Genomic DNA, 16,459 nt, shown 5'->3' with positions numbered 1-16,459 from the left:
TAATAGGTCCCTACAGAAATATCCTCCTGACTTGAATATCAATGGGCTTCTCCTAACTATGTCAAAAAGAAATACTTTGAGCATTTTTGCTGTTTGGAGAGACTGAGTGGAGTGGGGGGACCTTATTGCCCTCTAAACCTACCTGAAGGGAGGCTGTAGCGAGGTGTCAGTCCTGCCCCAGGGACAGGGAAAGAGGAAAAGGTCTTAAGTTTTGCCAGGGGAGGTTTAGAGTTGGTATTAGGGAAGATTTCTACATGGAAAGGGTTGTGAGCATTGGAACAAACTTCCCAGGGCAGTGGTGGGGTCATTATCCCTGGAAGTGTTCCAAAAGCGTGAGGGTGTGGCACTTGAGGACGTGGTTTAGTGGGGAAAGGATGGTGGTTGGCAGTTGATTTTAATGATCATAAAAGCCTTTTCCAACCTTAACAACTCTGTGATTCTATGATTCCACTGCTCTGGGGATGAATTGTTCAGACCTTTTCTATTTTCTCTCCCTTCCAACCCCTCTTGCCCTCTCCTCCTAAGGAACATGAATGAAAACCTAAATTCCTGTTGCTCTGGGAGAGTTTTTTTTGCGCTGAGAGAGAATTTTTTTACTCCAGAGTTTGGCTGCAGCTGCATTTTGCTGTGTGGCCCCCAGTGAGTTGGTGATTTGGGCTGGCAGGGAGGAGGTGGCTGACAGAAAATTCCCAGAGAATGCAAAGCTACTGAACAAACATTCCCTGCCCCTCAGCATCCCTGTGCTGGCACTGCCCAAGCGAGAGCCACGAGCAGTGTCCCAGTCACCACCAGTCGCCTCAAACCCAGCGAGTTTATCCTCACTCTTGTGTCTGGGGATGGCTCTGCTGCTCCCAAGTGATGGGAGACAGGGTCAGAGGGCAGAAATGCTCAGAAAGACGGAAATGAAGCAGGAATTTCAATTCAAAGCTAATGGATGGGGTTCGGAGGCTGCTATTAGCAGAAATTATCACTGTGTTAATGTACTCCAGGCAGCATTTTTTACAGTTGAATATGGTGTTATTTTCCTAGTTATCCATTCCCTGACAAGTGGTTATAATCAAAGCTGTCTGTGAGCACTATTATCAGAAACTTACTATTATGTGCTAGAGGAAAAAATATCACAGGACGCTGCAGTGCCAGAAAACTATTGTAGGATTTAAAGATCTACTGCAACACCAAGTATTTATTTATGTACTACTTTTACCTCCTGTGGAAGAAAATAATTTTAACTTAATTTTCTTGTCTCCCCCAGCTACTTTAGAAAATGCACCTCCCAAAATAAGTCCATAATTATGATTAACAACCTGGGCTAGATCCTCAGTTGCTGTAAATTAGCATTCCCCCATTCCTTGCAGTGGAGCAAAGCCAATTTCTTGCAACAGAGAAAGCTTCCCGTGCCCTTGGCATGTTGCTTTACATCTTTCAGGGTATTAACAAACCTTCTTTAATGTAGCATTGTACAGAATTTTCTCTGGCCAGAAAAAACTTAAAAAAAAATAAAAAAAAAGGATAAATCTGGCATCACGGTCCTAAAAGACTTTAAAATTAACTCGTAAACAAAATGAATCCTTTCAATATATTCTGTTGATGAATTAAATCAATGAAACTGCTATTGCTCTGTCATGTGATCTGGCTTCAGAGAACAACTTTATTTTCTTCTCAATTTTCAGGTTTGCCATATACTTAATAATATTACTGTAATTCTGGCACAGCTCTGTGAAGGAAGGAGCTCCAGTGAGACAGCACAGAAAGGAAGTAATTAACAAAAAATGTTTATATCTATATAACCGACTACAAAACATGAAGGAAAATATCCCCTACCATAGGGATTGTGAGGTTTAAGGATATGAATAGGCAATGAAAAGTTCTGCACTTTTCATTGAATAAATCCTCAATAATGATCAGATTAATATGAGCATCTGAGTAATCATTTCTGAAAACATTCTCTGTTTTGGGCTGCTCTGCCACACTCTTCATTCAGTCAGTGCTGATGAAAATGATGGTCCAAGGATAAGATTAGTGAAGAAAAATCCAGAATTTCTGAGAATACACTGATAGACACTGTACATCTGAAACAGGTACTATCCCTGCAACTTGCTCTTCCCAGACCTTCCTCCTCAGCTTCCCCTCTTTTTCATCTTACACCTGGGAATTGAACAAACAGAGTCCAAAGAGGGTTTTGGAACAATCCTAAATCAGGGATACTGTGAAGACAAATGGTAAATGTCTGTTACCCCAGCTGCTAAGTTAATTACTGTAATGGGAAACATCTTGACAGAAGCATTGCATATGGTTATTAGCAATTAACCCACCACTCCAAAAATCACAATTCTGCTAATAACAGAACAGAGCTCAGCCTTCCTAATTACAATCTCTGCACGAAAAATTCTTTATATCAGAAGGGACTGTTAAATCCTGTAACTAGCTACAATTTAAAAAGACTGGCAATGGAGGTACTGAGAATTAGACAGAAAAATGAAAATAGAACAGGATGGTGTGACACTGACTCAAAGTTTTGGGCAACACTCGTTCATGCTTGGGGATACACAACAACTGTCACAGCCTGTTTGTAGGAAATTATACATCAAAATTAAAATGCTAATGAGGGGGGAAATATGCTTTAAAGTGGAGAGGAAGGGATGGAACATTGTGAAAGATACCAAATCTTTTATAGAATTCACGATCTGGACAGTGCTGTAAATAACGTGCTGAATTTGGATTGCACTGGAATCTGACAGAACAATTTTCTGATCAACAAGGAATGACAGTAATGCAGTTTCCATCCCTGAAGTCCTTCAGTACTATTTGGAGGGCCCAAGATGTTGTTTTTTTCCCTAACCACTTGTACTCTATGCAATTGCATCCCATCGTAACTGCACAAAGCCACCAAGGGGAATTGGTACTTTACCTGCTCAGTTCAAAAGCTGGTTTAGCTGAGCAAGATGCAATTTAATTTATTCCTTTTCCCAGTCAGGAAGGGAGCTCTGGTCAGCATGTCCAGTGACTGCTTTGGTAGTGGCCAGGGTGTCGTTTGTAGATGCTGAGGTCAAAGATGCAGAACTTATAGCAAATAAATTTCAGGACAACAGAAACGTGCCTGGTTGGTCATAGCAAGGATGTGGAACACAAAGAATTCAGTAGTGCTGTTTCCAGTGCCCTTCTTACCAGAGCCCAGTGTAAGAACTGGAATAAATGAGTCAGCTTCTACCTCTGTGTCAGGTCTGAAAGTTTAACTGACTCAGGATCCCAGCAGATCAATTATCTCAGGAGGCTTTGAAACTCCTTCCACCAATGCTGCAGCTCTAGCCATGGGAATCATCCCCTTAAAGTCAACAGCTCTGCAGGATATTCTCAATTAAAATACAGCAGAGGAGAAAACATTAGATGATATTTGTAAGAAGAACACATTGCACTGGGTGGGTTGGCTTTGGAGTTCAGGACAATGTTGAGGTCACAGCAGCTGAAGCCTCCTGCCCAGAAGGCAGGGATTTTTTACTCCAGACTTTGGCTGCAGCTGCATTTTGCTGTGTGGCCCCCAGGCAAAGGTCTCATCTATTAAGTGGCCTCCACTCTGCATTTCAGTACCTCCCAGTTTGCATGTTGCTGGTCCATTATCCTTAAAAACTGGGTATAATAAATGTTGTGCATAATTTGTAATGATCACGTACAGCTTTGAAGAACAATGCTGAATAGTTCAAGTTCCTTAAGATGGAAAAAATTAAAGTATTTTTTAAGGACTAATTTACCTCTCCTGGAAAAAACCCCAACAACTGAGGATCCATTTTGCCATGATGTGATCCTGAAAATAATCCAGGTTGGGATGACATCACAGGACATAATGAAGACTCAGCCTTGACATAATGAATGTCTATTATTTTATGAAGAAAGATTTTCTGGGGTTTAAGAAATAAAATGATTAAAAACTATGTGCTCTGCGGGAGGTAATGAGATTAGCTCAACACAAGGTTCTGTGGAGTTAAAACTACTCCAGACACAAGAAAGACTGAGCCATTCATTGGAAATTTCTGGGTACAATTATTCTGCTCTAAGGCCAGATAAGGGCTGTCTGTTTTCTTCCCCCTGAAAAAGTTGATAAAATCTCAAAGGGATCATGTCCATGCAAGCTTCAAAGCAATGAACAATATAAAACCAGTCTTCTTGTTATGAATGGCAAATGTTTACCTACTTCAGCAAAGGCCTTGGAAAATAAAAACCATACAGGAAACCACTTGTAAAGCGTGTGTAAAATGAGAAGTGTGTGTATCACATTACAGGGCTGGAAGGGAGACAGATTAATGCTCTGTAAAACAGAGGCTGACTCCTGGCTGGTGAGGATGCTGGTGTAGCCATCCAGTTGTGTCTGTCACAGATTTGTGCAGGAGCTGCCTTGGAGCAAGTGGAGACCAAGCCCATTCCATGGCAGTGGAAAGGAATCTCAGATTTTAGCTCTGGTTGGCTCAGGGCCCATCTGCTGTTCACAGCCCAGTGCCTGGTTAGTCACAGCTCTCTGGAGGGAGGGAAACCGTGGTGTAATGGACCCGGAGACCTGCACTGGAGCATAAAATGCTTAACGTGTGCTCTACACACTTTTTTTTTGTTTGCTACTATGCACAGCTCCCTTTCCAGGTCAGTTGGTCTCCCTTCTCTCAGCAGTAAAGGGGAAAGAGTTGTCTTTTGACAGCAATAAAGGTCTGGAGAGATCATAAAGATGAGAGGATGGTCTAGGGGATGGCAAGCAGCTCTGGGACTTAAAAACCACTCCTCAGTTCCCAGTTTTATGTTCTTGCTGTCACTAACTCTCAGCAGCAGCGGTGTTATCCCTCCCTCGAGATGTTAAATGCGTTTATTTTCACGGTTACCCCTCGCAAGTGCTCAGATATGATTGCAGTGGGCATCCTGCACCGAACAAAGAAGGAGCAGGGGAAATAAAGAGCAGCCGAGACGCGTCTGTGCCAGCGCAGCAGAGCGAGCCCGGCATCCCGGCAGCGACGGGAGAGCGGGGCTGGGGCTGAGCATCCCTGCAGGACACCGAGAGCAGCCCCTGCTCGCCTCCTCCGCTTATCTCCTCCGCCAGCTGCTCCCAGCGGGGATGCGGAGCAGGACAAGCTCCCTTTGCAGGCGGGATTCCAGCGCTATTCCCGAGGGGAGCTCCCGGGACACGGCCGGGGCGGGGATGGGGCCGGGCCGGGGCCGCCCCGCCCGTGGCGCGGCTGTGCCGCCGCTTTAAATGACTTTGGGAGCTGCTGCTGCCGCTCCTGCTGCTGCTGCTGCTTCATCCTGCCTCTCCATCCTGCCTCTCCATCCTGCCGCTCCATCCTGCCTCTCCATCCTGCCTCTCCATCCTGCTGCTCCATCCTACCTCTCCATCCTGCCTCTCCATCCTGCCTCTCCATCCTGCCTCTCCATCCTGCCTCTCCATCCTGCTGCTCCATCCTACCTCTCCATCCTACCTCTCCATCCTGCCTCTCCATCCTGCCTCTCCATCCTGCCTCTCCATCCTGCCTCTCCCGGCAGCACCATGCGAGCCGGGCAGGCGCTGCTGTCCATCCTGCTGTCCATCCTGCTGTCCATCCTGCTGTCCGTGCTGCTGTCCGTGCTGCTGTCCGTCCCGCCGGGCTGCGCTCTGGCCGCCGAGCCGCGGCTGCAGCGGGGAATGTGAGTGAGCGTGCGGGGAATGTGAGTGTGGGGGAAATGTGAGTGTGCGGGGAATGTGAGTGAGTGAGTGAGTGAGTGAGTGAGTGAGTGTGCGGGCCATGTGAGTGTGTGTGCGTGCGGGGCTCGGCGGGGCCAGCTCGTTCGGGACACGGGGCTCGGCGGGGCCAGCTCGTTCGGGACACGGGGCTCGGCGGGGCCAGCTCGTTCGGGACACGGGGCCAGCTCGTTCGGGACACGCCGCCCCCGGCCCTGCGGGGAGGCTCCTGCGCCCCTCGGCTCCCCAGCTCTGGGGGATGCGCTGGGAGCGGGGCCCGCTCGGCCGGAGGGAGGGCTCGGCTCGGCTTTGCCGCGGGGGATGGAGGCAGCTCCCGGGGCTGCTCCTGCCTTCGCCGTCAGCCTGGGGAGCCCGGGGGGCCGAGCCCGAGCGGGGAGAGCTGCAGGACGAGGCTGCGGATCCGTGCGGGAAGGGCACAAAGAAGCCGGGGCCGCACGTGTGCGGCTGCTGCGGGAACGCGGAACTTTCTCCGGGGGCTCTCCGAGAGCAACAAATGCCTTCTGCTCCAACGCTTGTGTCCGGAGGTGGTTTTCTGGTCAGATTCTAAAAGAGAGTAGCTGGATGCGTGCAGGAAATCTGTGGTTAAAGTTTTTTTGCGTGTTGAAAATGAATGTTGCTGGAAACTGTTTCCTGCCTTGTGTATCTTTCTTGTCTTGTGTTTTAAGGAAGGTTGCGCCTCCCTGGTCCCCCCTCTCTAAGCAACCTGGCAATAGCCTTTTCAAATGTCTGTATACACTAATTTCTAGCCACTCTTATCTTCTTGGGTTTTATCTTCGTCAACTTCATCCCGCTCTTTCATAATTAATGTCTTGTATTTGCTTTCAGTTTAGTTCTTTACTCTGTCTGAAAATTGAGATTTCCCAGCCTATTGCTCACTGCCTTTCTATGCAATCCACATTTACACGATATTTACCAGAAGTGCTTTTAAGGTGGTTTGTATTACTCCATTTTGCTGGAGTATCTATCACAGTGCTTAGAGAAGTTAAGCTCATTCTGTGGTGAAACATTTTCCTTTGTTAAAAGTGCTGTGTGTTTCTTTCAGGCACGCTTTGTGCTCTCTTTCTGAGCAATTACTCTATCAGGAGGAGGAATAGCATTGGCCTACATTAATCTGTTTGCATTTGACATCAGTAATAACTATGATTCTGCACTTTTGAAGCTGGAGGTGCTGTGAACTGTGAATTGCCTCCAAACAATTTTTGTTTGCTTTTACCTTTTCAAAGACTGTGTCGCTGAAAGAACAGAGGAAACATTCCCTTCTGGAAACGATGCTGTGTGAGGATGTTGCTGCTGGGCTGGAGTCTCTGGGAGCAGCAGTGCACTGTCAGCCAGCAGCAATCCAGAGCAGCTGCCCAAACCCCAGATCTGTGTCAGAACCTTCAGTGCTTTTCCCAGGAGTTATATTCCTGAAATTACTGCCATTCTTCCTGCTTTTCCCAGGCTGGGCCAAGCATTAGTATTACTCCAAACTTTCTTGCTATTTAGGGACTTTACCTGTGGTGTAAACAGAAATGTAAGATGTCACCAGCCTTTAGGAGTGAGTCTGCCAGCTTTCACCAAGAATCAGTGAAATGTCCAGGAGGATTCTTTGCATCAATCACCTTTTTCTAACAATTCTGGTTTGTTCTTTTGACGTTGGTCATCTGCAGTCAGTGAAATCAGAACAGCAAATGTATCCCTTGGAACATGCCATGCTGAGTGTGGTGTTTGCTGTTGTTTTGATTGAGATCTTATGTGGCTGAGGCTATACAGGATTTCTTCATAATTGTTTTCATCCTGTTGCTAACTTGAGCATTTGCTCCCAGCTAGAAATGTGAGGGTTCTGTGTGGATGTTGGTGTTCTACTTCCAAGCCCCCTGAGGAGATTTAATGTAGAACAGATTACAGAATGAGGAGATACTTCTATCAACTGCTTTTCCATACAATTAGCCCTGGATGATCCTCTAATAGAACTTCAGAGAGCTCTGGAATGACCAGAGAACTGATATGCCATTTTCATTGTGAAGCATGTTTGGCCTTTAAATGAGGAATTAGCCATGTCTCGTGATAAAAAGCACTTTTTTAACACTTTGTAGTGAGCTCTCTAGCCCAAAACTGGGCTGTGTAAGACTTTGTAAGTATGATGTGTGGTTATCTACTTCACAGAAATCAGGGGGTGCTCCTGGGACAGGGCAGAAATGGGAGCTAAGAGGGCTTGATTTGCTGTCAGAAGTGGTAAATCCTCTCCTAGAGAGACACTCCCCTGGGAGTTTGAGCAGTTCAGATGTCTGCTCCTAGTTAGGGATGTAGGACAGAGCAGAGGCAGGAGTGGTTCTGAGCTATGTGCTGGGAACCCCTTTAGTGCAATAAATATCAGAGTTAGGACTGGGACAGGACTCAAGAATGGATTCTTCTGTTCCCAGATGAGACGAGTGAGGACTCCTTTGAAAAATCCAGGGGATCAGCTTTGTTCCTGTCAGCATTAAGCCCCTTGACTGGCTCTGTGGATTTGCAGGTCCAGGATGACATCTAAAAGGGCTGGTTTGCTTTTAGAGGATCCAATCTTGCAATAAAACTGTTTTGCTTAGGGTTTTTCTTCATGTTCTTCACGCTCACATGTTGTACCTGCATATTTTCACTTTATCCATAAGCAATCTGGTCGCATTCCAAGGAACACCTGGATGCAGAGCTGGATTCCTGCCTGAGTAACTCTTTTTCCAGCTCCTTCAATTCTGTGGGGCACTATCAGCTTTCCTGTGCTCCTCCTGATAAATCACATTCCCAAAAGCAAAATCTCACATCCATGTGATATCTGCATTTGCAAACCTCGAGTGAACTTGGCCCTCCAGCTGTAGCAGCTGTTGGCTGCAGTGACACTATTTTCAAGTGACATAAATAAGAATTCCTTTTAAGGTATAATTAAAAAAGGCAAAGTCCACTTTTTTCCTGTTTTTTTTTTTTTTTGATGGAATGTGTGTCAAGAATTGACTGCTGTTGTGCAAAGCATTTCCATATGAGGAGATGCCTCCTAGTTGTGATTGTTACAGCGGAACAAATTGCATGTCAATTTGAATATTTGGTATGCAGCGCAGAAAACAAAGTGAGAAATGCTTCTATGAAGTATCTGGAGATGCAACTTAAACCTGGAGCCTGTAATTTTGTTATAATAGTGTCCAAATGATGTGAAAAGGAGATTATGTAGTCATTTCTTGGTGAGAAATTGTCTCAGTGTATTGGCTGTTTAGCCAATATACTTTATTTTCTTCTCCAGTGATGTCTATTTGCAGGTGTGAGGAAAGGTTGTCTTCCTAGCATTAAATAAGGGTTTAAAGTGCATTTACTTTTTTGATCTGAACTGAATAATGTAGTGGAATCTCCTTCCATTTCTTTGGATGGGTTATCTCCCACTTGGAGGTTTGGCAGTTTAAAAAATTTGCAGGTTTTTCTGGTGAAAATAAAGACCTGGTTTGCTAGTGGTGCATTTAAATTTCTACCATATTTAATTTTGTATTAAATTTGTACATCAAGTGAGAGGAAGTGGTTCTCTTTAAACCTTGGTTGAAACCATGCTGGACACTGAGTCATTTGACAGATTTTGATACAGGCCACTGAATTTTACCTAATTTGTTTCCAGCTGAAACCTCAAGCCCTTCTTCCCATTCCTGTCTGCCCAGAATCCATGGGCTTACAGTAAACCCTCACTACCCCTGAACAGCAGCTACTCCAACCTTTGAGGCTTGGATAATGTGATTTTAGTAAGCATGGTTTAAATGCTTTGGCATAAAAGTTTATGGTGGTTTCATCCCCTCGTTTCCTCATCCCTTTCCCCCTCTCAATCCTTTAATTTGCTGTTGAGGACTGAGATGTTTCTCATCTTTGTGAACATCACACTGAACAAAAAGTCTTTTTAGCCTGTGCACTACAGGATGTTGCCACCAGATAGAGCTCACGCTGGTCAGCGTTACAGCACAGAATCCCATTTCTCAAGACTTTGCACTTAAAGCTTCTGTTTCACAGTTCCTAGAGGAATATTAATTTTGAATTTAGTCTTTTAACAGATGGCAAAGCGCTCTTTTCCTCTTTTTCTGCCCCGGTATATTCACTACCAGGAGACTTAAAGATAATGAATGAGTGTCGTGGTGGTACTGTACTTTTCCTGATTTATGACGTTTTTCTGCTCTTCAGGAGAAAAATGAGATCAAGCCTTTCTCCTAAACCCTGAAATAGCTGCAAGATAGGATAATAAAATCTGATAGCCTGAAGTTGTTATATTTATCAAAGATGAACTTGAACTGTAAATATTTTCCAGTTTTAGAAATTCCTGGGTCTGTATCACAGACATCATAAAATGGTTCTAAATCTCACAAGAGGTTTAGAAATTTCCTGCTCATAGTCACAGTAGCTTACACATACTCTATGATTCTTAAATCTGCACATTTAAGGTAAGAAGTTGAAGGGGAATGCCCCTTCACTTTCTATGGGATTTGACTTCTCACATTACTCTCCAAAAATACACTCTGAGAGGAAAAAACTTCTCAGGTTTCTTCAGGTGTAATTGTTAGGGAACATTGCTATAGTTTAGCTATTTATGCAATAGTTTAATGTTCTTGAAATGTGTTTTTGCAGTATTTCTTGGGAAAATTGCCTGGCTTTTACTTTGGCTTTTCCTCTGTATTGATTATACCCAGCATTGGCTGTTTTTCCTCGTGCCAGGCATGCCGTGATCTGGGTATGACTGACTGTAGAATATTTTTAATAAATTTGAAGGAACCCCCTGGTGAGGAGAATGAATGAGATTATCTGTGGTGGCAGACCTGGTCTCAAGGTGACTTTTTAGCAGAACTTTGATGGAAGTGATGCTTTGGCTCCCAGAGGGTTAACAGCCCATATTGCAGACTCCTGTTATTTCACCAATTAAATACCTTCTCTCTTTGAACACAGTTAATAGATTTCCTTCCTCTGAAATTCAAGCCTGTTATTGCTTACGTTCCCTCTCAAATCTATTGCTTTTAATTTATTTCTGAGGAGAAAGAAATTTCCTTTCATTACTACGAAATCAAAGCATTTGAGAATGATGTACTGAACATATGTAGTTTGTGCTTTGGATTCCAGGCTAGCCTAGCTTTAAAACTAATCATTAATTGTTCTGGAGGGGAACTTGATATTTCTGCCTTTGCTGTGAGATGATGTGGGCTTTAATGTGTACTCTGAGTACACTGCAGTGCCTTTGGCCTGGGGATGAAGATTTGTGTGTAGAGTCAGAGTGCTGATGCTTGGTTTGGTGTTTAGTAGAAACACCTTGCTGGCTTTCCTTTGTAAGCCAGAGCAGAACTTGGCACAAAATCTTGTTTAGAAGAGAATTCTGTGCCCAGATCATGTTTTCATGTACACAACCTAATTCAATATTGAAAATTTAGCATAATATCTCAGGATGTGCCTGAGGAGAGGCTTTATAGGGTGCTCTGTACTGTTTTTTAATGAAGAAATCCCCATAAATTATGAAACAATTGTGTATTTTGGGCCTGGTCTTCTCAGGTTGGAATATTCCTCTATAGGAAATGAGTTTTTGTGCACCTCAGCCCTCAGGAGACTCTTCAGTGGGTGCCCTTCTGTTTGTAATTGCTGGTGCTCTCCCTGCCTGACCAGTGCACCATCAATGGTGAAAAATACAGCTGTAAAAACCTCTCTCATCAGTACATCTTTACATTTTATATCTTGTAATTGTGTGTCAAAGCCTGTCCATCTCTCTCTGTAGAGTAACTCTAGGAACTGTGAGCTATTTAGAAGTTTCTAATCCAAAAGATATAAAGTGAGATTTTTTTTCCCCCTTCTAGTTTGCCACTGCTAAACACTAATCCACTAATGCATGCATGTTAGTTTTCTGTGGTTAAAATCAATTAAATATTTAGCTTAACCAAGTTTTCTTAATGTTAAAGCAAACAAATGAAAACCCCAAACCAAACAAAACCCCTCAAAAAAATAGACATTGGTACCAAGCTAATGATTTATAGGGGAGTAAAAGACTTGGAATATTTTAACACCTAAAATGTTGGCATGTAGGGATTTTTCTTACATATATTGCATACATTAGATGGAATCATATTTGTTTCAGTTTGACTGGAAGTTATATATTACATGTTACTTTAAAAGTAAGCTTTAAAAAAAATAAAAAAAGTTTTGCTTTGAAACTGTTAAAATCTGGCAACCACCAAAAAAGCAAAGTGTTGCTGAAATAGAGCTGAGGATTTCAGTATCTTCTAACTCATTTAATTGTCAAACAGTGTGGCACTTGCTGTAAGGCAGAGTGAGCTTTCCCTCCTCGTGATGAAGTGGTGTGACACTTGGAATGATTTTTATGTTAATATTTTAACATCAGGTCCCTTTGTGCCTTCCTGCTGGAGGAAGCTCAGGTGTGTGCACCTGGCAGGTTTGCTGGGGGACCTGTTACACACTCCTGGAGGTGGCTGCTGCTACTCAGGGCTTTCCCCTCTGATCTCACACTTGTACATCCTCAATTTAGTCTGGGTTTTGCTCCCTTGTCTGCTCTGCCTTAACAATGGATGCATGCCAGCTACTTCTTTGTTGGAGTCAGGGGCACAGAGTGTGTGCCCTTATCTCTGATACCTGGCTCTGACATCCAATGAATTTCATATAACACCCTGAAAACAACTGTTAAATAGAAAAACTAGGAGTGTAAGTGTGTAAATTGGAGGGTTTTCTTAAGTCACTGGGTGAGAAAGTTAAAGGTTTAAACTTGTTTAAGAAATAAGAGGCAAGATGGAGGAATTAGGGTGTTGTCTCTTTTCCTTCTTCATCTTCTTCTAGAGGTTTTTGAGTAGTAATGAGTGATTGGATAGAGAATGCTCCAGTGCAGCACACGGGTGCTGGGTCATTGGGTCACCAAGAAAAATAACTTGGCATTTGTTAATTGGGTAAACAGACATATAAAAGACCTTGAAGGAGATCTTTGTTAGCCATTTTCCACCTTTCTATCTTAGTCCATGTAGCTCCTTGTGCTTTGTATATATGGAATGCAGATAAAAGAAGAATAAACAACCAAATCCAAACAAGAGAAAACTGCCTTTTTTTTGTCAGTCTCAGTCCAAGGGAGAAAGGAACCCAGCCATGAATGTCCTATCAAGACACTTCTTAGCCTCCTTTATGTGATATCCCATATGGTTCTCTAATTAAGAGAAAGATCCTTGTAACACTGGTCCTTAAATTTGTAAAGCTGAGTGTTCTGCTTGGGGCTTGGCAGGCCTGGTCACTGGCAGTGCTGCTCTCCTGGATGTAGTAAACAAAACTGTAAAACTGGATGTTGCTGGGGATTGAGTCTAAGTGACTCTAAAAGAAAGGAACAAAAAAATCACTCCATGATTTTAAAATGAAAAAAAAAAAAAAAAAGTGGCTTGGCCAATCATGGTTAAACGATCTGGATGTGCATGTTTATCTTCTGCTTTTCTTGCCAACCCAAATAGATGATTCTGTCCTGGGGGAGGGAGGAGGATGGTTAAGTAGAAGGTAAACGACAGGCGCTGCACTTTGATAGCGGCAAGAACTAAAAATCTTATTGTTGTTATAATAGCTGAGTGTGTAATTAATCATCTCCTATTGATTTGCTCTTCATCTAGATGCAGGGCACAAAGGCTGAAGGAACTCTCATGTTATTTAGCTGCTCCATCTAATCAAAGGGAGGATGTGAGTAAGACCCAGCAGTGCATTAGTAACCTGTGGGATGAGGGGAGCCTTGTGTGGTGGACCTTCATCCACAGAGCCAGAGAACAGCAGTGATAATGAGACCTAATCTAAATGAGCTTGGTGCTTACAATCCATGTCCCAGAGGGGCTATAAACATCACAAATATTGATACAGGATCAGGAGAGAGCAGGGATTGATTAGTGGTCAAGGGAGCAGGATGTCCTAATTGTCTCTGGTAGTGCTGATTAATTTTATCAGGGAAATGAGCCTTAAAATAGATTAAGGGTGGAAAGGGGAGCTTTGCAATTTAAAAAATAAAAGCCTCCTCTGTCATTCTGGCCTTTGTGGATTATTAAGCAATATGTATCTAGAGACAAAATTTACGTATATAAGCAAATATATATAACTTGTTCTTTGGACCTTTTGTTTCTGTGGCCTATTTCCTGATTTGACTTTTCTTTTTCTGCGTTGAAATAAAATTTTGTTTTTTCTCCTTTCCAACTGAGATCATACAGAGTGAAAACTTTCAATCCATCCAACATCATGCTGCAGGCTGTTTCTCCTCTACAGTGCCAGGTGTTTCTTCAGGGTGCCACCTTCTCTTTCCAGAGGTCTTTTTTACAAGCCAGTGGTGATGTTTTGCTGGGATGCTGGGGGTGTGAGGGGTTTCAGACAGTTAACCTGAAAAGTTTGTAACCAAATCCTCTGTAGCAGTGTACAGCTATTTTCACATCAACATCAGTGTATTTCTAGTGCAAAAACAGTCATCACAGCAGTGGGGAATTTAGCCCTGACTGTAATCTTGGCTCCCTTAAGAAAACTCTTATTTGATCTTTTCAAACTAAAACTGGATAAGCAGACTGTGGTTTTCTAAACTTTTAATAACAGCATAAGGGGAAGAAGCAGCAACCAATTAGTGTTTTGAAAATACAGGATTCCAGCGAGTTGCTCCTTATGACAGGTTTCATCTATTGACTGATTTATGGGAAGATCAATAGTGTTCAGGCTGCAAATTCGGCAGCTGAGGCAACACAGGCTGCAACATCTCATTTTTAGGGGGATGTTAACAGCTGTCTGACTTAGTGTAGAAGGTGGTGTCATTCACAGAGTCTCTGTGGAAAGACCTGAAATCAGACAGCCAAATTCGTATTCGTTAATGTTTTGATTTAAAGTTTGTGCTGTTGAAAGAAATCTTTAGGGACATCTTGATGTGTGTTTGCTCTCTCGCTACTGTTAAATCTACCTACCTTTAGCTTCTTGTATTGAGCTGGGGAAAAATAGATGGGTAGAATGAGAGATTTGCTTCACCATTCCAGGTGTTGGCAGAAAAAGAAAATATCCCTGTCACAGAGATGTGAAGGACCTTTCCAAATGGAAATGTCCAAGGCCAGGTTGGACAGGGCTTGGAGCTGGGATAGTGGAAGGTGTCCCCGCCCTTGGCAAGGGGTTGGAACTGGGTGATCTTTAAGGTCCTTTCCACCACAAACCATTCTGTGTGATTTTGTGGTAGATCTGTTCCTTTTCTTTTTAAAATTCCAAACACAGGAATGAATTACATCCCGCCTGGAGATGCTTTTAATTTTCTCTGAACTTCTCCCGTTGCGCGGCGGTTCACGGGCACCACAGCCATATGATTAGCCCATGCTGCTCTTGCTCCGTTTTGGTCTAATTATCTGTTCATTAGAATCTCAAGTCTTGAGCTGGGAGTGTGTAGGGTGTCTTTGTTTAAAGGGCAGTCTCCTAATGCAAATATTAAGAGAGCTTTCTGCCTTGCCTGAGTCAGACTGACAAGCTAATAATAGCCTTGGTGTTAGCCTTGGCTAGCGCAGAGCACCAGTGCAAAAAGGCTTCAAGGGGCCGGTGTATCAATCAAATCGTGGCCCATAATATCCCTTGGAGTCTTTTGCTTGTTTTAACACTTCAACTCCCATTAAGGAATATCTGCTGGATGCAAAGGGCAGGGCAGTAGAACAGGAGCTGCTCTCTAATACACCGCTCCATCCACTTGAGGGTTCAGCTTAGTCCCGGGTGGCCTCCAATTAGCAGAGTTCCACAAATGAAACTGTGCCTTCAGTAGCTGTAGCCTGGTTCCAGGAGCTGTTCTGAAGTTTGGAGGTATCAAGTGAGTCAGATGGCTTAAAAACTGCCGTGTTGACTGTGTGTGTGGGGAGCTGTGAAGATGCTGAATTGTTGAAGAGGGCATGTTTGATTCCCAGCTTTGCCAGCACAGGATTACATGTTATGCAATTGCTGCAATTTAATTATAGTGTTTCAGCAGTTTTGATATCTGCCTTTAAATTATCCCAAGGGCATCAAGGAGGAATGACTTACTTTGAATAAATCTTCAAAAACATATGACTCTGCTGCTGGCTTGTTATGTTCTGTGAGCGTCATTTGTTCCCATTAACTATATCCTAGAAGCCAATACTACTATTCCTGGAAACATGGCAATATCACATGAGGAGGAACTTGTGGGATGGGCTCAGTGTGTCATTGCAACAATTGTCAGCTCCTCTCTTTTATTTATGGAAGAGCGATGCATATGAATGTACCTTTATCTGGAAAGTTTTAGGCAATTCTAATAAAAGGAGATATGCATGAATTATCAGAACATGATGTTCTATTCACTGGAGGGAGAGTCATTTTAAAAAGCCTGCTAAGTGAGGCATGGTTGCTAAGTAAGGCAAGGGTTTTATTAGACCAACTGACGTAATGGAAAGGAAAAAAAAAAAAATAGACAAGTTTTTGGGCACACAAAGATCTTCTTTGGATGGGAAACAAATGGCAGACTTTGTGCTAAGAATGGCTTGGGAACAATGGCTCTGAACTTCAGCTAAATGTGTTAAGTGGGGAGGTGATTCTGGAGGGAAGGGGTAGCTGGGACACATGGGGAGGGTTGCAAAGTAATGGAGGTGACACTGGGAATGTGGGGGAATCTTGAGGAATTTAATCTGCAACTGGGCTGTGACCATCTCCTGTTCTGCTTTGATGTGTTGGCAGACCTGGGGAATGGGAAATATGGAGCTGTATTGAGAATGGACTGTGCATTGGAGGAGGAAGAACATGGAGGGA

General features: G+C 43.4%; 1 protein-coding gene across 1 annotated transcript in view; it reads left to right on the top strand.

Annotated features, from left to right (window-relative positions):
- The first annotated feature begins 5,204 nt into the window (after window positions 1-5,204).
- Window positions 5,205-16,459, top strand: part of LOC111933310 (uncharacterized) — a 186,863-nt gene continuing 175,608 nt past the window's right edge. The window contains exon 1 of the mRNA XM_086843258.1: window positions 5,205-5,655. Within this exon, the coding sequence (XP_086699384.1) occupies window positions 5,228-5,655 (428 nt within the window). The 5' untranslated portion in view covers window positions 5,205-5,227. The remainder of the gene's footprint in view (window positions 5,656-16,459) is intronic.

This window comes from Cyanistes caeruleus, chromosome 10, assembly GCF_971803275.1.
Source record: "Cyanistes caeruleus chromosome 10, bCyaCae1.hap1.1, whole genome shotgun sequence".
In the NCBI taxonomy this organism is placed as follows: domain Eukaryota; kingdom Metazoa; phylum Chordata; class Aves; order Passeriformes; family Paridae; genus Cyanistes; species Cyanistes caeruleus.
This window is presented reverse-complemented; position numbering and strand designations above follow the sequence as displayed.